The 18,304-nt window shown below is 43.4% G+C and overlaps 1 protein-coding gene across 1 annotated transcript in view; it reads right to left on the minus strand.

Annotated features, from left to right (window-relative positions):
- FBXW8 (F-box and WD repeat domain containing 8) overlaps nt 1–17,948 on the minus strand; it is an 81,678-nt gene extending 63,730 nt beyond the window's left edge. Inside the window, exons 1-4 of the mRNA XM_075898175.1 lie at nt 17,542–17,948; nt 12,425–12,529; nt 6,730–6,894; nt 5,592–5,680 (exon numbers count right to left, since the gene is read on the minus strand). Of these exons, the coding sequence (XP_075754290.1) occupies nt 5,592–5,680; nt 6,730–6,894; nt 12,425–12,529; nt 17,542–17,910 (728 nt within the window). The 5' untranslated portion in view covers nt 17,911–17,948. The remainder of the gene's footprint in view (nt 1–5,591; nt 5,681–6,729; nt 6,895–12,424; nt 12,530–17,541) is intronic.
- Between the last annotated feature and the right edge of the window lie 356 nt (nt 17,949–18,304).

The following is an 18,304-nucleotide window of genomic DNA, read 5'->3' on the forward strand; positions in this document are numbered from 1 at the left end:
GGATACAAAAGGGAACATGCAAATAGAAACCAAGTAGGGAGGGTTTTTAATTTATGAAAGAAAAAAAGTAGAAGTAGAAAGTAAGTGTTTGGGTAACATCCCCTTTCACTCGTTTCCTTTTGATTTAGATATCACCTCTCTCACACAGCCATACGATTCGAAGATATTTCGTTGCTCCGTACCGAAGAATCTGGTATGTGGGGAAGTGTTTCCTCTAAAATTTTCCAACCATGAGCGGAGAGAGTTTTGTCTTGTGTGCCAACAAGGAGGGCATGTGTGCTTGTTTGGGTGGGTGCTATTGTGGCACCCACCAGCAACGTGACTACCCGAGAGATTCTCCCAGATAGTGCCCTCCAACACCTCATGGGAAGAGGGTGAGACATGCCCCCCTCCCCAGGGAGCACTGCTCCCCAGGTAGCCTGTGTGCAGGGCAGAGGAGGCCCCGGGCTACCACTCAGAGGGCTGGCTGAGAGTCCCCACCTGGGGCAGATGGAAGCTGCTGCCAGCACCCAGGGTTTGCAGGGAGTGAGGTGCTGTTGGTGGAGCAACAACATGTGTGAAGGGAGTTGTGGGGAGAGAGTTGGGGACGGGGGCTCTGAGGGAAGAAGGAAAGGTGCAGGAGGGGGAGAAACGGAGATGCATGGGGCCCCAGCCCCAGGAGCCGCTGAACCGCAGCCCAGCTCCAGCCCTGGGGAAGGGCTGGACCTGGCCCCAGGAGCAGCCCGGCCACTGGGACAGACCTGGCCACCCACGATGCAGCAGGCCCTGGCCAGGCCCCCAACACACGGCCTCATGGCAGGCCTCCAATCACCAAACCAGGGCCCCAACTGCCAGGGCATACCCCAACCCACACCTTCCCCCCCATGTGCCCGCAGCAGGCCCTGACCCCCGGAGTAGGCCCTGGCTCCCCACTGGGATAGGGCCTCACCACCACCACGCAGCCAGTGCCAGCCTCCCGAGCAAGCTCCAGCCGTCAGAGCAGGCCCCGATCTCCTCACCATGCAACTAGAGCAGGCCCCAACTGGCCCTCACCACATGGCCTCAGCACAGAACCCAGCCTCCGGACCAGGCCCTGGTCCCCCTCCCAACTACATGGCCACAACAGGCCACAGCTCTCCCACTAAGCGGCCCCGGTTGCCAGAGGAAGCCCCATCTCCCCTGATAGCACCCCCCACCACAAAGTCTCCTCCAGCCCCGCCCGCCAGAGCAGCCACCTGCCGCACCACTCACCTTCCAGCAAACTCTGCAAAGGAGGGGCTGGAGTTACAGGTGACAACTTTCCACTGGGCAAGGGGGGTGCTCACTGTTCCACCCCCAGCTCTGCCCTAGGCGCTGTCCCCCTCCACCCTTTCTCCCCCTAGGTTCCTGCCACTTCCTACCCTCTCCAGTGAGCCTGTTACACCCATGCTTCCCCCCTCCCGTGTCTCCCACTGAGAAAGAGCTGATCCCAGCGGGCAGGAGAAAAAGGAGAAGAAGGCACTGACCAGTGGGGCTGCCAGTGGGCAGGATGTGCTGAGAGCAGTGGTAGGGAGATGATCAGGGCTGGTGACATAACGGTTGCTCTTCGGCAATGTACATTGGTAAATTCTGGCTCTCTCAGGTTTAGAATCATAGAATCACAGAATACTAGGACTGGAAGGGACCTCGAGAGGTCATCGAGTCCAGTCCCCTGCCCTCCTAGCAGGACCCAGTACTGTCTCCATCCCTGATAGACATTTATCTAACCTACTCTTAAATATCTCCAGAGATGGGGATTCCACAACCTCCCTGGGCAATTTATTCCAGTGTTTGACTACCCTGATAGTTAGGAACTTTTTCCTAATGTCCAACCTAAACCTCCCTTGCTGCAGTTTAAGCCCACTGCTTCTTGTTCTATCCTCACAGGCCAAGATGAACAAGTTTTCTCCCTCCTCCTTACAGTTATCATGTCCACCCTCAATCTTCTCTTTTCCAAACTAAACAAACCCAATTTTTTCAGCCTTCCTTCATAGGTCACGTTTTCTAGACCTTTAATCATTCTTGTTGCTCTTCTCTGGACCCTCTCCAGTTTCTCCACATCCTTCTTGAAATGTGGTGCCCAGAACTGGACACAATACTCCAACTGAGGCCTAACCAGCGTAGAGTAGAGTGGAAGAATGATTTCTCGTGTCTTGCTCATAACACACCTGTTCATGCATCCCAGAATCATGTTTGCTTTTTTTGCAACAGCATCACACTGCTGACTCATATTCAGCTTGTGGTCCACTATAACCCCTAGATCCCTTTATGCCATACTCTTTCCTAGACAGTCGCTTCCCATTCTGTATGTGTGAAACTGATTGTTACTTCCTAAGTGGAGCTCTTTGCATTTGCCTTTATTAAACTTCATTCTGTTTACCTCAGACCATTTCTCCAACTTGCCCAGATCATTTTGAATTATGACCCTATCCTCCAGAGAAGTTGCAACCCCTCCCAGCTTGGTATCTTCTGCAAACTTAGGTTGGCCACCCCTGTACTATTGTGACTTCTTCTAAAAGGACAATAATTACAAAATCTGCAAAATATAACTAGTTTCAATTTAAAATCATACATCCATTGGAATACTCAGGGTAATGCAATCAGCAAGTCTGGGATGAGCTAAGAGTCAAAAACACTTTTTCAGTACCATAGAGATGAATAATAGCAGACCAAACAGAGGTGGCAATAAAGCTGGAAGAACTGAATATAAATGGAATTCCTGAAAACTAAATATTTAGGTCTGCATCTTAAATAAGGTCACATCACAACCCTGTAGTGCTTCCAGATGTAAACAAAAATAGTCCCCCTGGAATACTCTTACTATAGGAAACACAACCATCTCTCCTGTAATTCAGGAAGAGTCGTTTTGGGGGAAATAACAAATATTGAAACGTTTTCCTGGAGGTCTGTTTGGCTCTTTACACACTCTAGGTGCTACTGCAATATAAATAATAGTTTTATCTAATCAAAAGCTCCTTACGTGTGTACAAAAATTACAATGAAATTAGAAAACCTTTCAATTGAAGTATTGCAACGACCGTTTCAAAACAGAAACAGCAATAACAAGAAGGTAAGTTCTTTACTCCATCAATATCCTGGCTCTTGCTAAATCATGTTGCTTCTTCCTCTTGAATATTAAGATGTCCGTCCTTTCTTTTAATTTCAATCTGTTTGTTTCTGTCCTCTACTCAAAACCCGGTCCCTGTGTTAGTAACAGTAACGCCTTCCTCTCTCATCTTCCACTTTTCATAAATCTCTGTGCCAACATTTATTCCAAAAATAACTGCTGCATTTATAGGGTTGCCAGGTGTCTGATATTGACCCAGACAGTTCAGTATTTTTGCCTTCTGTCCGGTAAAAAAAATCAGAAAATACTGGACACCTAAAATGTCCAGTATTTTCTGATCTTTTTTTCCCCACCAGGAGGCAAAAATACCAGACACCTGGCAACCCTACACACACTCAGCAACCGAGCCCAGTCCCCGCCCCCTCCCCAGGCCCCTGCACTCCCTCCCAGACCCCCCACTTACCTGGTTCTGCAGGGAAGATGCCTTCTGGCTCCGATCAAGAAAACAAGAAGGCTGCTGGCAAAAAGCCTAAAGCCTCTTCTTAAAGGGGCCATGCTGTTTAATGCTGTTTTATTTTTTTTAGCTTAACTGTTGGGGGTCCTCCCCTTTATTTTTGCTCAATAACTTCAGTCTTCCCCTTTTTCTTTCCTCAACAGAATTTTTTCCCCAATGGTTTTTTTTTTTGGGGGGGGGGGGAGGGGAAGGTGGGGGGGTCAGTATTTTTTGGTTAAACCATCTGGCAACCCTATGCATTTATCTTCCGGTTAAACTATATGTTTAATTAATTGGTTTACTGGCCTGCTGCATCTTGTAGCCAGCTGGGACCGCAGGAGCAGTCCCTTGCCCATTGTGCAGTGGGTTCTACCAGGCTGGAGTAGCTCCCAACCCTAAGAGGGCTGCATCAGGTAAAGCCTGCCACACCATGCCACAGGCGAGGGGCTGCTCCAGCTAAGCCAGGCACCAGTTAACTACTTACTCTAGTATTCATGCTGGTAAGGTAACTGGGTAATCAATTACCCTTTTATATTGCTATCTTGAATCCAATCACCTTTTTTACTATGTCCAGGTAAACATTTGTTCCCACCCTCACAGCCTTACACATCCTTAAATCTGTCTGTCTTGTACATACTAAAAAGTCGCCCTATAACAGGGGTGGGTAAGTCAGCCTCCACTGGCCGGATGCAGTTCACCAAGCCAGTCGATCCAGCCCACAGCTACCCTGCCAGACCTCCACCCCCAAGCCAACCAAGACCTGGGGACGAGGGATCTGGTGGTTCTCTCTAAGTACTGGGGGCGGGGCCAAAGACTTCACAAGCTCCCCTGTCTCCAGGCCAATCAGAGTCTGTGGGCAGGAGAGCACAGGAAGCCTCCTGGCCCTGCCCCTCCTGTGTAAGGCCCCACTCCTTCTAGGGCGGGTGAATGACCACTTCAGAAATTTGTGAAGTGGCTCCCCTTCAAAAATTATTGCCCACCCTTGCCCTAGAGCATCTGCTTTAGAGGCTCATGCTGCTTTTACTAGTTTAACTACATCTATTTAAAAGCGGTCAACTTTTCTAGAACAGAAGTAGTTTTACGTGCCTCTTTTTCCCAACACTTCTCCTAGACTTCTCTCTTTACTCCTTTCTTCATTTCCTTCTCTTAGTAATGGGTACTTGTTTTTATTATTATTGACTATCATGCATCCTGCTGTACATGAAAGTCTCCTACACTTACTGTCTCTCCTTAAAACCCAAAAATCTTTCAGACGCCATTCACATGTGTAATCTCCTTCCATTTTTCTTCTTTCATTTGTGGTCCCATAGTGTCTCATATTTGAGCTTTCCAACATGGGGAAGGATGGGGGTGAACTGGATTTGGGGAAGGTGGCAATGGTGTAGCTGCACTAGTGTAATTGCAATGCACTAGTGTAAAAAGTAGCCTGAAGGAAAACTGCACTGATGTAAAAAAATAGGGATGCTGATGGGTAACCGCTAACCTGGTAAGTGTGCTTACTGGATAACAGTTACCCAGTACTCAGGGAGCAGGCCACCACCCATGGTCCATTGCACATGGAGAGCTGCTCCAGTATTGCCGGGCTCCTGCCTTCCAGCTTATGTCAGAAGCACCTGGGCTGGAGCTGCCCACCCCGGTATAATCAATTAACTAGTTAAAATTTAGGTTTAACTGGTTAACTAATAAAATGGGATTTTACATCCCAGGTAAAAATGATTTTTGGTGCAGCTTACCTCCAAGTCACTTTTTATGTACACATTTGCAACTTGTCGATGCTATGTGTTCATATTGATGCAACTACAAACAAAACCAAAAATAGCAAAAGCAAAGCCTTAGTCAATCTTATCTGTCTCAGACTGCCAACAATCTTTCATCCTGGTGACAGTACATCTTAACAGGAAAAGAGCTGCTGCTGGAAAACATAACTCCTCTCTACTATGTCTGTCTGGATTTACTAGTGTATCAATCAAAATACAGCATGCAAGAAGTCACAATAAGAAAGACTACACAAACATTAAACAATTCCATACTTACCCAGCAATGACAACTCCGTCACAGGAATGAACATCACACAAAACTTTACCCAACTCGTATTGCAGCTGGCTCACAGCACCGATGCGGTTCTGCATAGAAATACAGGGACACGCTATTTTTCCTTTAATAGGCTCATCTAACACCAGATTCTCCTGGAAGCACACACCCTCCTACGTTTTTTATTGGTCAAGATTTCATTTTAATGGCCATTAGAGGAAATAATATCCATCCACTATTTGCCGATCCCCTGTGCGTTTCAGAGTCTCTACTTCCCCATGTGTTCCCTTGATAAGAAGAATGACATTGATTTACTATGCAAGAAATAACCTGTAGAAGTCTACATGCATCTCCCACTCATCAAATTACAAGGTGACTTGGGATGGGCTGGAAAAGGGGATAGAATTACCTGCACAGACTAATTCCAGTGGGGACTCTTCTCAAAAGCAACAACTGAAAAACCTGGACTTTAAGTGGTGATTACATAGGGCGTAGAAGCTATGGTCCAGAGTCAGAGCACATTTTCAAAGTGAAAGCAAAACAGGCAAGCAAGAGGGCACATTAAACCCTGCACTGCCTTCACTATCTTATTGGCAAAAAAGGCAGCAGTCAGAGGTTCACTTTTCACTAAGGCTGTGTCTACACTGGCGCGATCTTGCGCCATAGTGACCGCTCTTGCGCAAAAACTTGCTACCTGTCTACACTGGGCGTGTGTTCTTGTGCAAGTAAACTGATGTTCTACTGTATGAAATCAGGGCTTCTTGCGCAAGAACTATGATGCTCCCGCTCAGGAATAAGCCCTTTTGCGCAACTGTTCTTGCACAAGAGGCCAGTGTAGACAGGCAACATTAATTTCTTGCGCAAGAAATCCCTATGGTTAAAATGGCTATCAGAGCTTTCTTGCACAAGAGAGCGTCTACAGTGGCGTGGATGCTCTACGCTGGCATGTGCTCTTGCGCAAAAGCATCCACGCCAGTGTGGACGTTCTCTTGCACAACTACTTTAATGCAAGAACTCTTGCGCTAAAGAGTTTTTGTGAAAGATCACACCAGTGTAGACGTAGCCTAACAGTAGAACAACTGATTTGATTGTGTTACATGGTCATCACTAGGTACTGTTTTAAAAAATCCTTTCATTTTACCTTCCAATTGGTTCTTAAAGTCCGCTCTTTGGCACGGCAATCTTGAAGGGCAAGTTTCCAGCAGGAACAATCAGAGATGCTGGCATCAGGCAGGTACCCTTCCTGTTGGCACAGTCTGAACCACAGCACTTCATCTTCTGCAAGTATTTTCCATGTCTTGCTCACCTAAAAGCAGACAAAAAATGAAATATATACCAGATTAGGAAATTATCCAGGCCCAACTGTCATCCAAATTCAATGCATTTATTTTGCTCTACCTCTGTGATAACATGCCCTTTTAGAATTTGAGGGGGAAAAAGGAGGTAGTATTTTTAAAGATTCAACATAAATTCATATTCAAAATTGCATTTGCACATTTATAGGATAAAGATAATTCTGATGCAAGCATCATCCCTTTAAAGTCTTGCTGACAATGATTGATTAGTAAGGTGACAGCAGTGAGATATAAAATACTGAATTACAGATTGCATCAATAAGAATGAAGTATTAAGCAAAAAATTGTAAGTAGCCTCAAGTTGCTGTCTATTTCAAACAGAAATGTTTCACCACAATTAACTGCATCTAGAACTTCCATTTTAAACAATTCAATAAAATGCTTTGAGTGGTGATTCTACAATTTTTGCATGAAAGAGAACAGCAAAATACAAGTGAAATATCTCCACGTGAGAGATGCGATCGCCAATGAAATCAGTGATAAGCCACACACTGATTAAGAAACATAAATGCAACCTGAAGGTTGCACTATATTTTAGTGAGTTATAATCAAATGTCTAGAGCCTATTTTCAATCCTAAATTGTATCTCATGTCTAAGTGTCATTTAACAAGTAACCCAGAATTTATTGCATCCAGTTCATTTACACATGTCACGGCCAATCATTAAATATGCCAGATAAAAACTAGAAAATCCAGACTGAAAATAGAAACGCTTTACAGAAATGCAGTTATATTTTTGCTCATGGGAATCAAACAACTAGAAATATCAAACAAGACAATGATCTAGGTTACAGTTATTCTCTTAGAAGTGAGGAAACGTGCACTGTTTCTTCTCTGGCTATACATGTCTTAAAACAACAATAACAAGAGCTTCACAAAAGCTTTTGTTAGTCTTTAAGGTACCATACAACTTCATAGACTTCAATGGCCATCATCATGTCCATCCTAAAGGAACACGGCCATGCAGCTCTGGAGAAACAAAATGATGCCAAAACTTAAAACTGTTCTAACCCAGTAGGGAATCACCTTTCAATTCCAGTTATTTGAAAGTAATACAAATCTACACACTGTTGCCTAGACAAAGACAAAAGTTACCATTTTTTGCTGGCACAACAAAAAAGCAGCTGTTCTGCGGGAGTTAAAACTCTGGGCAAACATGGTGGATAGGAAACAAACCTCTCTGTCTCTTTAGCTGGAACTCATTTTTGCTGACATTAATGAGGCAGGTTTGTGCACAAATGGAGAAGTAAACAAAACAAAACCATGCCAACTTCTGCCCTGCTACCATTATATTGAAGAAAAAAAAATTAAGTGTTGCCAAAATGGATAACATTTGCTGAGACATTTCCAATTTTAAGTTTAAGTTGGTTTTAAGTAGTAAAAAAAAATTAAAACTGTAATAAACGATATCTAACATAACCTTTCCTTAATGCACCAAAACTGGCATGACAATCCCTAGTAAAAGCCCCACTGAGCGAGCCTCAGCTGCAAGAAGTCTCTAATAAAAGTGTCTCAAGCATTTCACTTCACAACACTACTGTGAGCTGCAGCATTAAAAACCATCTATTGGCTTGAAATCAGCTTTATTAGCTCGGCTTGAGTTAGAAATTCAGGTGAGGCCTTGGGAGCCAAAAAATCATGGCTTTATTTGTGTACATGTACACACATTCACAAACTGCTTGCTAAAGGCTAGTCAAAGAGCTCAGTCAAAACACTCAAAATTCTCATTAAAAATTAAACTAGGACCATAATTATTTTCCAAGTTTCTTTATGTAAATCTCCAAAGTTTTTCATCAATAAAATCTTGCAGGGTTTTCCCTGTATCTAGAAACTATTTTTTTTATTTAACCTTTTATGTCACCATTATCTTTTTATCACGTTACATCAGACTATATCAGAGAAAATTCAGTTTCCCCTCAGCTCCACACAGGAGCATCACTACATCTTTCTTACACACAAATGTGCATGAAAGCGGTGTTCATGAATTTCGAATTTTCACCTAATTTAAAGCCATCTGCAGTGTTTAATAAAACCTACAGTTCTCTTTCCATTAGATTCCAGACTTCTGTCTTGACTGAACAAAATTCAGTTGAACACTTTATCCATCCCTTTTAAGTTTTATCTCTTCCACAACCACACTGCACAAAGCCATTACAAAGCTACCTCCCAAGGACTTCAACGGAAAAGTATAGGCTGCAATGTGGTGCAAAATTTAGCCTAAATTTAAATGCTAATATGGTAATTTCATCAAGAGCTATTGAGACTGATTTTGTTAATAACAAAAGAGTTATCAGTTCTTTTCAAACACCAAGTTCAGGAAATCTCTATACATCTGCTTTTCCACTTTCTCTCTCATCCTCCTGACTCGCTTGAGTTTAGCTCATTGAATGTAAGGAAACAGGTTAAGTCTCATGCTCCATGCTTCAGAACTGTACTGTACTTGAAAAAGCTGAGACAATACCAAACCATGTGTGTCTTTTAAAATAGATCTTAAAAGCATTATTAAATAACTCAAGGTAGATCTCAATTATTCAGGTTAATAACTCTACTGGTAACATAACCATGCAACTGAAAATTCTTGTCTCAAAGGACAATTCATTCTTGAAATACAAGACTCAGCTCCTCCAGTGACAGCCTTAAAATTAGATTAGTGGTTCTAAGTCACTCTGAAGATGAAAAGCATGACGTTAGGTGATAAACATACTTAGATCAAATGACTCACCAACATATTTACAAACAGAACTCAATCCCACTCTAGCTATAGCTTTTAATATACCTCACATAGGAGCATTTCCACCTCAAAATGCAAGTGTTGAATGCTGTCTTATTAATAACTATAAAACATTTAAATAGTACCAAAAATTCACACAACATTTTACCAAACACAGACAAGATACATTGATCCCACTAGTTTCAGGCAATGACTTCCCTTTGCAGGATCAGGAAATGAGTTACGTTACTCTCACACATCTGTAGGATCAGGCCCTCCATATTATACTTATTAAAAAAAACTGTTTACAATTCTTGACACATGCACAGCTCACCAAGGGCCTCATTCTTCTCATTCCTATTCACTATCAGTATTAAGAGAAACAAGCACGTTTAGTGACTTCTCAAAATGCAACTGCCATCAATGGTACCAGAAAAGAACAGCTAGAATACTAGAACCGAAAGGAACCTCGAGGTCATCAAATCCAGTCCCCTACCCGCAGCTGTGCAGCATATAACAATATGGATATTTCAGATGGCCAATGAAACCATAGGAGTTCAAGGAATTGATGACACCATTAATTTACTTGATGCACATGACCTTATAGTGTCTAAAATACCATACAGACACCTTTCCCTTTCATAGCATTAGTTTGAAGAAATCAAAGAGCAGCTGTAGGCAAGAAAGGAGGATGGTGAGGGAGGGGGGAATCACGATAAAATTAAAGTTCTTCCAAGCAGTCTGTGGTGTGATTAAATCTCAAAGAGACTCAGCAGTCAGGCTACTTTACTGTTAGTCAGTTACCAATTTGGCATAAAGAACTAAGCAAAGAGGTTTTCTCCAAAGGCACTTGCATAGTTCATGATGCCAATTCCACTAACTGGCCCAATTTTACTAAAATCCCAAGACACCTTAATAAAGAAAATCTTCCTACAAAACCCTATAAAGCAGCAGGGCATTCCATTTAAGAGGGTGGAGATTTTCTTTTAGAACACAATTATGAAGAAAAAAATGAAAACAATATTTATTTGTATTGGTTTGCTTTTTACTTGAACACTTAAAGAAGCCAGTTCTGCACTAACGCACTAGATATTCCTCATTTTGAATCCTTTGAAAAATATTGGGCCTTTGCTCATCTGTTAGCCACTGTATAATATCCTCTGTATTTTTCAAACGATACTTTGCACATCTCACTTTTAACTTCTGCCTAAAAATGGGCTTTGATTTTTTTTTAAAGAAAGATCTGATAAAAAGTAGCCTTTTGGTAGCTAATACTACCACATGCTACTATGCTGCAAAGTAAATAGTTTATGACAGCACAAAAATTAGTCTGGTCTTCTTGAAAACCACTCTGAAAGGCTGCCCTGATCCATTTTTATAGGATGGCTGACAAATAGGACCAGATGTGAAAGTTTCGTGGCCTTCTACAAAGCACGTCAGCACAAAGTAATGAGACAGAAACTTTTTGAAGTAGAACTCTTGAAAGAGGAAATCTTTTTCTACTATGGTTACTTTTTTGCTGTTTTTAAGTGACACAAATTTTTAAACAACAGCTATCCATATATGCCTAATATCTTAGATTATTAAAACTGAAAAAAGATTAAAATGTAAAATTTAATCATTCATGCTGGTTACAAATAGTTACCATTTAGTTCAGCTAATCAATTTTATATGTTGGCTGATGAGTAATAATATGATGTTTTACTGTTGCAAACAGGACTACTCATTGTTTTTAAAGTTACAGACTAACACAGTTATCCACCCCTCTCAGACTTTAGAGGATGTTTAAGTCCACCCCCAAAACACTGCTTTTATTGGATTGTTTTTATTGACATTTATGACAACAATCCTAAATGCCACGTCCCAAAACATCTGACAGTATCCATGTAATAAACTGGCAATGAATGCCTGAAACATTGCACCCTGTTAACGTTCCCCATGCTAACTGGCATTTGCTAAGTGGGTTCTGGTGATTCAGTGAAGCAGGTGACACATTGTTCAATCTATATGGACAGGAGGGCAACAGGGCTCCCTGGAGAGAGAGGATCAAGGGCGTGGACTGAACAGTCTGTGAGTACAAACCCAAGAGGGGAGCCCAAGGTAACTTTATGCAGTATTAGCCTTAAATTTCCATGTTAACAATACCAAATCTCAAGTCAGAGATGAGTGTGAGCTACTGTATACATACAGTATGAGAGGTCCTCAAGAATAGACTGATAACACCTCTTAATAATTCCTCAAAGGAACAGGATGAATTTGAAAAAAAAATCTTCACCCTAGGTTAGCTTACTAAACTACCAGAAGTGACAGAATTGTTAAGATTCCATTTTTCACTATCTTATTTGTCTACTTTCTACGTATCTTGAGAAAAATCAATTTTTCAATCAGTTCCACTTCCAGGTTCTCAGTGCTGCATTGTTTGTGTTTCAAACACTGCAGGAAATGTTCATTTGTTTATAAACAACTATACTGACTGGAATTGAAAATCCAAGCAAACATTTCTTTTGCTCTTACATTTTCATGCTATCAAACCTTCAACATTTTGGTTCAGCATACACAGAAGCAAACCATTAATCAAGTCTAATGAATACTTTTTTCAATTTTCAGCTTTTGAACTATATTTTAATACGTAAAGAATTATAAATTAAGTCTGTGATAGAGGAAAATGTCATTTAGGGCTACTGCACAGTGTAGTAGTTGAAATGCATCACAGTGAGCACCCATGCTGATCTTACATGGAATGAGACAAGAAAATCTTGGCTAGTACTTACCTGAGCACATCTGCCCAGCTCAGTCCTTCCCAGGTACTGAAAAATGTTTAATGCCAATTCATAAGGTAGCTGGATATCAAAGAAAGGAACCTCATTTATCTCATTCTGAGAAGAAAAAGGAAAATAAATTAAGTCTTTTTGTAATGCAGGAATAAATTGCACATTGTAAGTAGCAAGGCAGTAATAGTCTTATAGTAAAATCAAGAAGAGATCATAAGAACTCTTGGTGATCTAGCTAAAATCAGGCAGACATTCTATGCTCTTCCACCCTACAACTCTACTATACCAGAATGCCAGGCTGTCACTCCTACATGAAGGTGCAGAGCTATTCTCATCCTAACAGTCAGATCAGGCAAGTCACATTAGTTCCATTTGGGAACCTCTCTCCCAGACTAGAGAGACCTAAGGCCTATCTAGATGATTCATGAGGAGTTTCTAATCACAAAAAAGGATTATAAACATGAAGAAAACACAAATTTTAGCTTTCCCGAGCAACACTTCTTTTTTGTACTCAGATGGTTATACTGGTTGCAAAGAGAAGGCCAATGAGAAACATTTTCCTTGTCAATTGTTAATGCTCAGAAATTAGAGTTTTTCAAGTCTTTTATCTGATTATACAGGCTGCACTTCCCTTGTCCAGCACCCTCAGGACCTGACCAGTCCTGAACAAGGGAGGGAGGTTTACCAGACCTCTGCGCCGGGGGATGCCAGTTGGGTTCCGCTCCCTACCTCCGGAGTTGCTGGCAGCCGACCCCTAGGACACTAGACTGCATCAACAGCTGCAAGAGGTTCTCTGGCACAGAGGCTCTCTGCTCCAGCAAATCCATGGTCCTACTGGACTACAGATGTTGCCAGACCAGAGTCTCCCAGGCCAGAAAGGTTCAACCTATAGTTGAATAAGCATGAAGTAACACGGCCATGAAGATATACAAGATTCATGCACACTCATTTTAACATCAAAATCTAAAACAAAAACCAGAAGGATCTTGAAGACAAGTTTCTAACAAAAAAAAATTCAAAATTTCAGTCATAAGCGTAAAATGAATGCACTTGAAAAGAATATACCCTCAACACTTTCATTCACTGAGGTTTTAACTACAGTGTGTAAAAATGTAGCGTTCTAATATCTTGATTCACTTAATAGATCAAAATGAAATTATACTCTATGGCAGAGATTTTTCAATCTATTTCTTTCTGAACCCACCCTCTCTCCTCCCATTATGCTATAAAAACTCCATGGCACACTTGCGTTATAACTGTTTTTCTGCATATAAAAGATTGGGCAGCCATCAGGGAGTAGTAAACAGTATTCCCTCTAATTTTTCCCACCCCGGAACAGAATGGATTTTCTTATGTGCACCAATGTGGTTTGTTGTGTGACATATCACTTGCATATTGGCACACATAATAAAATTAATGTGGCAAGAGATTCTGGGCATGAGAGGGGGCTCAGGCTTAGGAAAGAAGGCTGAGTATAGGGGCATGAGGGCTCAGGCTAAGGGAGCAGGTTCTAGGGTGGGTCTAGAGTTGAGGGGCTTAGGGCTAGGACAGAGGTTTGGGGTACAAGCGCTCTGGCTGAAGGTGCGGGCTCTGGGGCAAGGTTTGGGATGAGGGGTTTGGAATGCAGAAAGGAAACTCCAGGTTTGGGGAGAGGATCAGGGCAAGACACAGAGATGCAGGAAGGGTACTGGCTCGGGGCTGAGGTACAGGAGGGGAGTACAGGTTCCAGGCTGGGGGAGGGGAGTGGGCTTTGGGTACTCAGGGCTGGAGGAAATAAGGTGGGGCAAAGATCTGGAGCTCAGACTAATCTTGGTAGCTCCCTGCTGTGGATGGTGAGGAGTGGCCTCTTTCTCTTAGCCAGAAAAATTTGGTATTGCAGCCAGCACGGAAGAGCTGCAGCCCTGAGCCCCTGCTTGGCCATGCAGCTTAGGGGGAAACTTAGGTTACTGAATTATGAAGGGGTAATTTTACAATGTAATGTTGCACTGAGATCTGCAGCTAAAGCAAGATTAAATTCCCTTATATCCAATCACAACTCTCAGCTTCAGTCTTCATGCTTAACTTACAAGCAGATCATAACTGAAATTTTCAGACACTTTTCATATCATAATAATGGCAATCTTGGCAAATCTGTAATATTCAAGAAAATCTATTATTTCTAAAATTTTGCTCTTCAATTTTTTTTGTTTCTATAATACTTACATACCAAACATCAAGAGTCTCATACATCTTTGTTACATCTCTCACATAAAATAATTATTGAAATTTAACTAACAAAATGAATCCCATTTATTCATTATCTCTGCCAAAGTCAAGCATATTCTGATTCTTCAGCTTTGTCTGCTCTCCAGTACTGCTGCTGCAGTGCACAGCTTGCCTTACCTACCACCTCTACTTGATCACTCCCATCATTGCCAATACCTCATTTAAGTTTATGCCCTCTGCAGCCCGATAAAGGAAATGCAGAACAAAAAAAAATAGTAAAATGGGCAACGTTGAGCTTACTTCAGACAAATGCTTCCTACTTTCCAGCCCAATAAAACCAAATTTCAGTACAGACAAAAAATGTCTAGGTCTAAAGCAGTGTTCCCTGTAAGCTGTGCACTTGGACAGCCATTCAGGAGAGATTCAAATGCCGTCCACTGATTAGCAGAGCACTCTCAGCCAGTAGCATGTGTTTCTACTGATGGTGCACATCTGCATCTGCTTTGGGGCACATAAAACTTATTCCATACCTGGATAAAAAAATAGAGAGAACTTTGATATTATGTGCATATTTATGGTCACACTGTAGCATCAGAGTCAAAGCACAGATAGTGACTTAATTACTGGAAAACAAAAAAAAATTCCATTTCCAGTGACAAATAGCAGAACTTGCTAACTCCTAATATCGGATGCCAAGCAGAATGCATGTTCAATGGTACAAACGGTCAAAATCCCCAATTAATTTGTCAGTAGGAGAGTGCTCAGCATAGCACATGAAGCAAAACCGATAAAGGAACAATATTATATTAAATCAGCACTGGTCTGTCTAAAAGTCTATTGGAATGAATCCAAAACTCTAATACTATCATCCCCTCTGAGAGGGATTTGCACTCTTGTGTGCTAATGGAGCACTAATTCTGTAAACAGATTAATGTGTGTCTAGCTGTCAGAAGTATAATTTGCTTTTTTATTTTTATTTTTTTAAGGAAAGAATAATTAGTCATAGCTAAGTTAGTAAGCAGCAAAGGCTTTCCCCCGATTTCTCTCAGACTGTAAAATAAAATCTCTAATGCAGTGAGAGAACACAAGAAGAACGTACCTAAATAGCTTTTAACTTGTTCAGAATAGTAATTAGCACTACTTTCAAATTAACTGCTTCATTTATACAATTAATATTGGTTTCTTTGGTGAAAGGAATGCTAATCCACTGAGATACAATTTAACAAAATATTCGTCTAGGCAAACTAATTAAGTAGCCACTATCTTGAGATAAAAGATTAGATTTTATTTAACAGAAAAAAGTTCATCTGCAACCTCTTCATAACACTGAAGAGCAAACACTTTGGTGTCAAAGAAAAACTGTTATAAAAAGACCATGTATTTAGAAACCAAGGTAAAATAGGCTTAGAGTAATTAAAAACTCAATAGTTACAATCTAAAGTATTTACATATAAACCTTCCTAATCCCATAACAGAGAAATTGTTCAAGTATAAAGGAGTGTAAATAATGGTAACTCCTGTTGAAGGCAGCCATGTATAGTTTTGGTTTAAAAGCAGTCCCTGTCATTAGTCAAGTGCTTCTATGATTCCTGGAGTACATAAACCTTCAGAAAGAGGTTGTTGTGGTGTTGTTTTTTTTTTAAAGAACACATAATTCCCATGTGACTCGAATCTTGATCTAGGGTATTAAGTCAGTTTTGAGTAAAAAAAAAAATCTTTCACCTTTTTGGGTGAAGGTTCAAAAGAGAGTTTTTCTTGTTATCATTCTTCCTTTTCCTCATCAACTATAGAAGCAACATCATGACCATGGGGGTTATTTCAGGACCTACTTAAAAAATTTAGGCCTTGATTTTACAAATGTACTCATGCAGGGTTCCAATAAAGTCAATGGAATATTAACAAAGATATAAAGGGCCACTTGTATCATGCACAGCTCCAACTAAATGACAGTGACTGGAGGTGACATTTTTGTTTAAGTGCATCCTATCACATATTCTTACCAGTTTCATGAAGCTGAACATATTTTAACATTTAAGATTAAAAACTGAAAATAAACTTGCTCAGACTTTTGATAACAAAACTGCCAACATGCAACACCAGACTCAGCAGATCCAGTCTGTAGTCCTATTTAACTACAGATTTCTCAACTGACAAACTATCCTTCACACAAACTAATCCAAAACCATGAAGGAGAAAAACAGAAGTGTACAATTCTACTTCTGTGAATTACTTATTTCTGAAGGCAGCAGCAGGTCCAGAACGGAGTTACTTTGTGTGCTAGAGGCAAACTTAAAATACATAGCAGGCCTTTTATGAAGTCACAAGGTGCCTCAAAAAACTACAAGCTACTTTTGAATTGGTGTTATCCCATGAAATGTTACAAGAGCTTCTCACACCGAAAGAAAGAGAAAACCCTCTTATCGTCTACCCAGGAGCAGCCTGGCCCACATTATGCCATGAGAGCTGCGCTTTGTGGTTGGCACAGGAAGCAGAAGAAATGCGAAGGAAGGAGCCGGGACTGCTCCAGCAAAAGCCAGCGCAGAATGTGCAAGAGGCCCCTGGCACCGCACTCTGCACACAACCCCGGGACAGGACAAAGTACCCAGCCCCTGCTGAAACCCCAAGAGAGGAGCGAGGGGAGGAGGGGGGGGTATTGGAAGGAGAAGCTCGACGGGATCACGGGGGAGCGGGGAGCAAGGCGGCCGGTGCTGTGGTCTGCACCTGGCCGGCGAGCACAGAGCGGGGGCGAAGCCATGGAGGGTGGGGCAATGAGAAGCGGGGCGAACGGGGGGGGGCGCAGAGAGCCCAGGAGCTGGGGGGAGATGCAGCGGCGGAAAGGGGGGCAGGGCGGTGCGGCGGACCGGCAAGAGAAGCCCCCCCCCCCCCGTTGCCGGGAGGGGGGGGTCCCGTACCAGGTCCCGGATGAGCTGCCCCAGCAGGTCGTTGTCTCCCCCGGGCTCGGCGGCGGGCTGGGCCGGCGGCGGGGGGGCCGGGCGGGGGTGGCGGTGGCGGCGGCTCCGGGCCCCGGGGGCCTTCCCGTCCAGCAAGCTGCGGGCCAGCGCGAAGTACCCGGCCCCTCGCCGCCCCCCCTCGCCGCCGCCCTCCTGGGGCGCGGCCAGCGGGACCCCCCCGCAGCTGCTCCAGCCGGAAACGGGCTCCCGGCGGCTCGGGCCGCTCCCGGGCTCCCCCGCCCGCCGCCGCTTCCTCCCCGGGCGGGCCCCGGCCAGCTCGGCCCGCCAGCGGCGGCGGAAGAGCTCCAGCTCGCTCGGCCCGGCGGCCATCACGGCCCGGGCCTGTCCCGGCAACCCCGGCACGCGGGATTCCCGGCCGGGCGGGAAACCGCGGCCGCCGCCACTCGGTTCCGCCGCACAAAGGTTCCTACCCTGCTCTCGCCGCTGCCCTGCGCGCGCCTGCAGGGCCAATCCCCTCCCCCACCGCCGCCCAGGCTGGGCCCCCTGCGTGCGGGCTGCGCTCAAGCGCCTGTCATATTCGCGGCGCATTGCTTGCCCCGGGAAGTCCTTGCTTTGTTCCACTAGCCCCGGTCCTGCCTGGCCCTGGGACACCCTGGCGCTCCGATGAGTACACACAGGTGCTTGCAGGATCCGTGCATGGGGAGCTTGCGCTTGCAAATTTGGCCCACCGCAGGCAGACCCATGCCCTGGGAAGCCCCTGCTT

This window comes from Pelodiscus sinensis, chromosome 15 (assembly GCF_049634645.1).
Source record: "Pelodiscus sinensis isolate JC-2024 chromosome 15, ASM4963464v1, whole genome shotgun sequence".
Taxonomy (NCBI): domain Eukaryota; kingdom Metazoa; phylum Chordata; order Testudines; family Trionychidae; genus Pelodiscus; species Pelodiscus sinensis.